The sequence below is a fragment of the Podarcis raffonei genome, chromosome 16, assembly GCF_027172205.1.
Source record: "Podarcis raffonei isolate rPodRaf1 chromosome 16, rPodRaf1.pri, whole genome shotgun sequence".
In the NCBI taxonomy this organism is placed as follows: Eukaryota; Metazoa; Chordata; class Lepidosauria; order Squamata; family Lacertidae; genus Podarcis; species Podarcis raffonei.
In genome coordinates this window covers 10,456,882-10,463,721 of record NC_070617.1, presented here as the reverse complement: position 1 = coordinate 10,463,721, position 6,840 = coordinate 10,456,882, and the positions used below count along the sequence as shown (strand labels likewise).

The following is a 6,840-nucleotide window of genomic DNA, read 5'->3' as shown; positions in this document are numbered from 1 at the left end:
TACATAGGGCTGCCTTTGGTGAAGAATGCAGCAGCAAGATTGCTGACAAAAATGAGGCAGTATTGAGCATATAATGCTAGTTCTGGCACAGCTGCAGTGCCTGCCTATACATTCCCAAACCCAATTCAAAGTGTTGGTTTTAACCTACGCAGTCCTAGAAGGCTCAGGAAATCAGTCTCAATTCAAAGCACCAGTGATTTACCTTTGAAGTCCTATATATGCTTCGCAGCCAAGATCTGTAAAGAACCACATGATCTTGCCTACCCAATTAGGCCACCAACATAAGCCTCACAGCTAAAAGAAGTGTGGTTATTTGGAACACAAGCGTTTTCTGGCCTCCTTACTTGGAGAGACCCATTCTTCAGCATTCAGTTCTTCCGCATTCAGCGCAGAACATTCTGGCTTTGATATCTTTCCAGTTTGTTATTAAGTTGTATTCAGAACAGTAAGGAGGGAGATAAATATGCATCCATGAATAAAATAATAAAAATTGCCCTTTTTAGATTTCATTACCAAAAGGCAGAACAGAGATGAGGAGCCCAGGGGCAAGGAGCCTTTTTCAGCCCACGTATTCCCTTATGGGAGTCAGATACCAGTGGCAGGAGGGGCCAGACATAAAAATGAGTGGAGCAACAGATTTGATATATTTCTATTCCGCTTTTCCAACAACAAAGCTCAAAGCTTCAAATGTGAATCTTACCTTGGCACATTAGGTTAGATTCTACACACATTTATACACCCTTCTCTATACGCCATCCAGGCATGCGTTCCAGCAAGGTAAAAATACCCAAGACTAGTGAGTTACAGGACCCGGGAAGTGGGTGTGGCCTGGGGAGAGTCCCAAGGACAAGCTAGAGTTGCCTGGGGTTCCTCATCCCTGCTGTAGCCCTCCAGATGTTGCAGGACTACAATTTCCATCAGCTCTAACCACTGGCCATGCTGGCTGGGGCTGATGGGAGGTGGAATACAACATCTGGAAGGCCCCACAGGTCCCCTATCCCTGGAACAGCTGAATACTAGACAGCAGCAAAAACAGCCCCATGCCTGCATATTCAGCTTTTGGCAAAGCTTGAAGAATCACACTCACAAGTAGAACAGGAAGAGAGGTTTATTGAACCAGTGTTATTTTAAATATTTGCGTATTCATGTCAACAAGCTGAGGCCAAGAATAAATGCTGGCAACTGTTTTCTTTGTTATCTGTCAGATTATTTGTCATTCTCATAGTCAGCTGGGTTCTTCCTTTTAAGACGTTCAAATTCTTCGGTTCCCCAGGAATAGGTGACATAGGCCGCGACAAAGGCTTAGGAGGTTAAAAAAGAAACACAGTTAGCTTTACAACTACAATAAAAGCAACCAAGACTTCTGTTCTTCCAGTTCCACCGTTCTCAGTGGTCCCAAAGGTCTTCTTGCTCCCTTGCACATGACTCTGCCCTGTCTCCCTTGCTGTCCCTTATACCTGGAATTGCATCCCAAATCACCTGAGTGATATCTTTCTCTCTTACATCCTTCATAACCCTTTATCAAAACCACTTACCGTATTTTTCGCTCTATAAGACGCACCAGACCACAAGACGCACCTAGTTTTTGGAGGAGGAAAACAAGAAAAAAAATATTCTGAATCTCAGAAGCCAGAACAGCAAGAGGGATCGCTGGGCAGTGAAAGCAGCGATCCCTCTTGCTGTTCTGGCTTCTGGGATAGCTGCGCAGCCTGCATTCGCTCCATAAGACGCACACACATTTCCCCTTACTTTTTAGGAGGAAAAAAGTGAGTCTTATAGAGCAAAAAAATACGGTATTTATCACCCTGTTGGCACAGCCCTTAAGTTCCCATAGTCTACTGTAACAAAGGCTAAATACATGTTACTAAAATAACAACATATTCTTCTGCTATGAAGTACCATTCCAGCAAATAGTTGGGAATGCAGTACCATCTTTTATAAAAGGGATGGAGAACCTGTGGCTCTCCAGATGTTGCACACCAACTCCCATACACCCTGGACAGCATGGCCAGTGGTCAGGAATTATGGGAATTGTAGTCCAGCAAGATCTGGAGTGCAAGAGGCTCCCCCACTCCTGCTTAATAACATGTACAAATAGGAGTTTTATAATCATGACAGCCCAGAATATGGCAACTGCTCTGCCATTCCTCATTTCCTTAAAGATGCACTGTTAGCTCTACATATATTTGTGTGGCCTAGCCCCATCTGTCTTTTTATTTCTACCCCCCTCTTTGACTAAAGAGAAAGCCATTTCCAATCATTTTTTTAAAAGAAAGAGTAGTGTTGTTTTTTAAGATGCCAGTTGTTTGTTGCCATTTTCTTCTGCATTGATGAGTTTTTCAAGAAAAGTACTGCAATGGAAGCAAATAAACTTATGTATTAACACATGACTAGCCAATGTGGTGCCCTCCAATGTAGTTGGATTACAGCTCTTCACCCCTTACCACTAAACCCTAAAAAGTTACTAACCTGCAATATATATATATATAGGTGTGTGCATGTGTGCTGGGTGTTGGCAGAGAGTTGTTTCACTCTTGCAAGAGCATGGTACATTTCTTTTTTTTTAAAGTGTTCTAATGATTTTCAGTTACAAATGAGTTAGATATAAAAAAGGAGAAAATATAAAAGAATAACAATAACAACAAGTTGGAGGAACCTAGTACATTTTTATGCTGCAAAGAGGAGGCTTCTCTTTTATGGCAGCCCACTTGGTTTCAATTCTGGGCACAGAGAAGGAATAGAATCTGGCCCCACTCTGCAAGCCCACTCACCCGCCTGCACAGAATTACTTGTTGCCTATGGCTACCAGGCTGATACATAAACACAGGGGTGTGGAATCTTTTTCAGCTGAATTCCCTTCTGGGGGCCACACACCAGCGGTGGGTGGAATCAGAGGCAAAAGTGGGTGGAGCAATGAATGTAAACGTTTGCCTCTGTATACTAGATTAGTTTCTAAATGCGCGCACGCACACCCTCTCTGTCCTCCATCCTGACATGCAAGAAGTGTTGTCAGAATTCAAGGATATAATCCAAGCCAGGGAGAACCAGTCAAGGAGGGTGCAAAGCAGAGCCAGGATGAGAGTGGTCTGGAGAGTCCCAAAGGCCAGAGAGAGCTTGAAAGGCTTCATTTGCCTCTCAGCTCCAAGCTTTCCCACCCCTCCATAAACTACCAAGGCTGGATCCATCTTTTCACTGAATTGTTTGCTATAACCTGTAATCCAAAATACTGTACTTTTAAATAAGTCCACCATCATCGCCTCCTTCCATTAGTCCCTGTCAAACTTCCCATAAAATTAGCTGCTGATGAGTGACATTTTGGTATCATTATTTTTAGGGGAACGCTGAAGACTTTATTATTTTTTCTTTGTAGCTTTCAGTGGTTTGTGTAAATTGGGCTGCAGTGATGATGTTCTAAGCTGCCGACAGAATGCTGAGCTTGTGCTGTACTAGTTCATTTTTTTTGGTGCTGATTCTTTAAGATCACCACAAAATGTGATTTTATCCAACTCACTTATAGCAGCCAAGTTCACTGATTTCCGTGGGTCTACTACTCCAAGTATGTGTTAGTTGGATGCAACCCAGTGTTTTAAAAATATAATGAAGTGTGGTTGTATCATATTTAATTATTTTAAATGGTATTCAGACTGGTTGTCTCTGCTGTTGCATTCCACTTTGTGAGTGAATATATATATATATATATATATATATATATATATATATATATATATACACACACACACACACATATATATATATATATATACACACACACACACAGAGAGAGAGAAGTTTTTCTCTCTGTAGCATTTTTAGTGGTTGATCTTCATGCTGCGATGACAGTTCGAGCCACTAGACAATTTAAAAGATACACAGATGGAGCAGGGGCTTGGAAGCTGGCCCTTACAAGGACCCACCTCAGAGCCTGAATAGGTCATCTCAGGGTTGAGGAGAGTACAGCGGGAGAAGGTAACACAATGCAAGAGGCTGCTAGCACAAATATAAAACCCGAAGACTTCAAGACTTCATAAACTGTGGTCAATGGCTGCAACAGCATATGAATTTGTTGAACTATTGAAATGCACCACTTAAATGCTAACTATCATTGTCACTGAGGCTAAAGATGACTAATTGCTAACGAGATTTTGTAATTACACTAAGGAGATTATAATTCCGGAACATGTGGGAGAGTAGACTGTTATTGCCACTGTGTACTGACTAAAGGCGATTGTCACCTTGCTCTGCTCTCTTGCTCCATCTAGTGCTTCCAATGTAGAGCAAAGAGAACTGTCTTTTATAAATTGGCACAGGCCGCCCAATGGCCACCAGGCTAAGTTCAAGGTGTTGGCACAAAACCCTGTATGGCTCAGAACCAGGATACATAAAAGAGTGGTTCATCCCCTATATACCCAGCCAGTCACTGTGTTCTACAGGAGAGGGCCTTCTGAAGATAACCATCTCATCAGCAGGTCTGTCCTGCACAATGCCAGAACTGGGAACTCCCCCCACCTACATGTAAGACAAGCATCTTCTCTATTGTTTTTTCAGTGCCTGCGGAAAACTTCTCTATTTCAAGAAGCCTTATAAGTGGAATTTTTTACCCCAGTTGCTATCTGCATTGGATCTGAAATTCTGGTTTTTTTTTAAATTCTGGGTTTTTAATTTTATTAATTACCTGCTCTTCAACCCAAGATCCCAGGAAGTGTTACAACAATTAAAACAATTTATAATCCAGCTGGATACTATCCTGGATTGAACACTTGACTATTTTGAAGAACTCTAATATATATAACCGACAGATGGATAGTTGGAAGTCCTTTTAACCTATTTCTTTACTTCCCTTATTAGTATACAGTATTATTCCTTTAATATTCTTATCCCTTTGTTATCCTTTCTTTTTCTTTTCTACTTTCTTTTTGTTTCTGCTTTGCTCTGTTCTTTTGTGGCCCTCTACTCAGGGTTAAGAAGGGGTTTGCATGCAGATCCATCACTTTTCATAATGGACAGTGGATGAAAAACCCTGTTTGGGAGGCAGGGAAGGGAAGAACTCTCATGGCGGGAGGCTGGGGAGAAGAAAATACCACAGTTTTAAAACAGGGCTATGCGAGATCTAAACAGTACTTCATCTGATAATCTGGCTGCTGCATTCTGGAACAACAAGTTTCCAAAGTAACTTCAAGTTAATTCATAGGAAGCTATTCATAAATGAAATAAATAATAACAATAATGAAGTTCATCTAATCTGCTCCATGCCCTCTTTGCAATATGATGGCAATGAAGAAACTGCTCCCCCCCCATGCCATATGTTGCTCCAGAGATTGCCTTCTTATGAAACCAACAGCCTGCGTACTTCCTTTGATCTTCACTTTGAACATCAATGCACTAATCCTGGAGAAAGAATCAGCCCTCAAGGGTAACACAGAGCACACAAGCAAGAAGCAGAAGGAGCAGCCTAAATAATTTTGAACTTACGAGGCACCACCCGGAAGACCTGTGTACTGAACCGCCTCCAGACATTAAGAATTCCTTTGGAGAAGAAGTGTGGGAAAGCTCTTTGTTCAAATGGAGACAAGCTATAGGTGATCACATGCCTTACTCTCTCCAAGTTTCCAAAGTGAATACCCATCTTGGCAGGCTGTTCTGCAAAAGGAAACAGGAATGACAGAAAAGTATAGGATTAGCAAAACATTGCTGAAGTGGAGTGCATTCTCCCAACATTTTAACTTTGCATAGGGGGTTGTTTAAGGGAGTTTTCCAGTGACTCACTTACAATACAGGCTGAAGCAAGACCAAGTATCAACCTTTGACTACATGTGCATGACAAAAAGAGGTTAGCATCTCAGAACCACATGGACCAGGAATGGGGAATCTCTTGCCCTCCAAATGTGGTTGTGCTACAACTCCCACCAGTGCCACCCAGCAAGGCTAAGGGTCAAGGACAATGGGAGTTGCAGTTTTTATTATTCCTGCAATTTATTACCTATTCTTCACCCTAAGGTCCCAGGGCAGGTTACAACTCTTAAAACACCACTCGTAACATTAAAAACACAACATTACATAACATTATAAACAACTTTAAAATTCCAGAAATAGGGTGGGCCCTAAAAAAAGATACACATCAAGTGTCAAAAGCCAGGGTAAAGAGGTGCATTTTTTCCAGCATTCACCTTGGTGGGGGAAGCTGCCCTGCTTGTAGTCCAGTAACATCTGTGTAGAACAGCCTTTCCCAATCTTGGGCCCCAAGGTGATGTTGGACTACAACTCCCAGTAGCCCCAATAATCAGGGATGATGGGAACTGTAGTCCAACAACGTATGGGGACCAAAAATTGGGTAAGGTTGGGGAAACAAGACTGAGCTAGACCAACTCATGGTTCCAGGAAGCTTCTAGTGCAGGCATCCGGCCCTCCAGATGTTTGGGACTACAATTCCCATCACCCCTAGCTGACAGGACCAGTGGTCAGGGATGATGGGAATTGTAGTCCCAAACATCTGGAGGGCCGGAGTTTGCCTATGTCTGTGCTAGTGGGTGCTGTTTACACCGGAGTAAAGAGAGACCGAGGACCCTTAACAGGGGACTCCTGAATCCTGAGAGTATAAAGGCCGGCGTGATAGAACCCTTTCCAACCACATTCCCGCTTCTACGCACCCGCTCAGCTCCTTGCAGGAAAGGTCACCGCTTCTCACTCCAGCATCAGAAAAAGCAACAGGTCCTCCTTTCCCTTTTCCGGTCCCAGAAAGGTCACTTCCGGTTTAAACGACTCTATAGAATCGCTATCAGGTCAGCCAGCACGTGACTTATTGCTGAGCATGCTCACTGGCAACCGCTGAAGTCGACTCCCTGC

General features: G+C 42.8%; 1 protein-coding gene across 1 annotated transcript; it reads right to left on the bottom strand.

The window, feature by feature from the left end:
* Positions 1 to 1,090: 1,090 nt before the first annotated feature.
* On the bottom strand, positions 1,091 to 6,801 carry LOC128403592 (cytochrome b-c1 complex subunit 8-like). The gene is made up of 3 exons (XM_053368501.1): positions 6,645 to 6,801; positions 5,470 to 5,637; positions 1,091 to 1,301 (listed from the first exon to the last, which is right to left on the bottom strand). Exons 2-3 carry the CDS (start codon positions 5,621 to 5,623, stop codon positions 1,207 to 1,209), a joined length of 249 nt encoding a protein of 82 aa, XP_053224476.1. The 5' UTR covers positions 5,624 to 5,637; positions 6,645 to 6,801; the 3' UTR covers positions 1,091 to 1,206.
* Between the last annotated feature and the right edge of the window lie 39 nt (positions 6,802 to 6,840).

Coding starts and splice junctions, on each gene's coding strand:
- LOC128403592 (XM_053368501.1), bottom strand. CDS start 5,623: ATGGGTATTCACTTTGGAAACTTGGAGAGAGTAAGGCATGTGATCACC. Junction 1,302..5,469: donor GGTCTTCCGGGTGGTGCCTC/GTAAGTTCAAAA, acceptor TAACCTCCTAAG/CCTTTGTCGCGGCCTATGTC.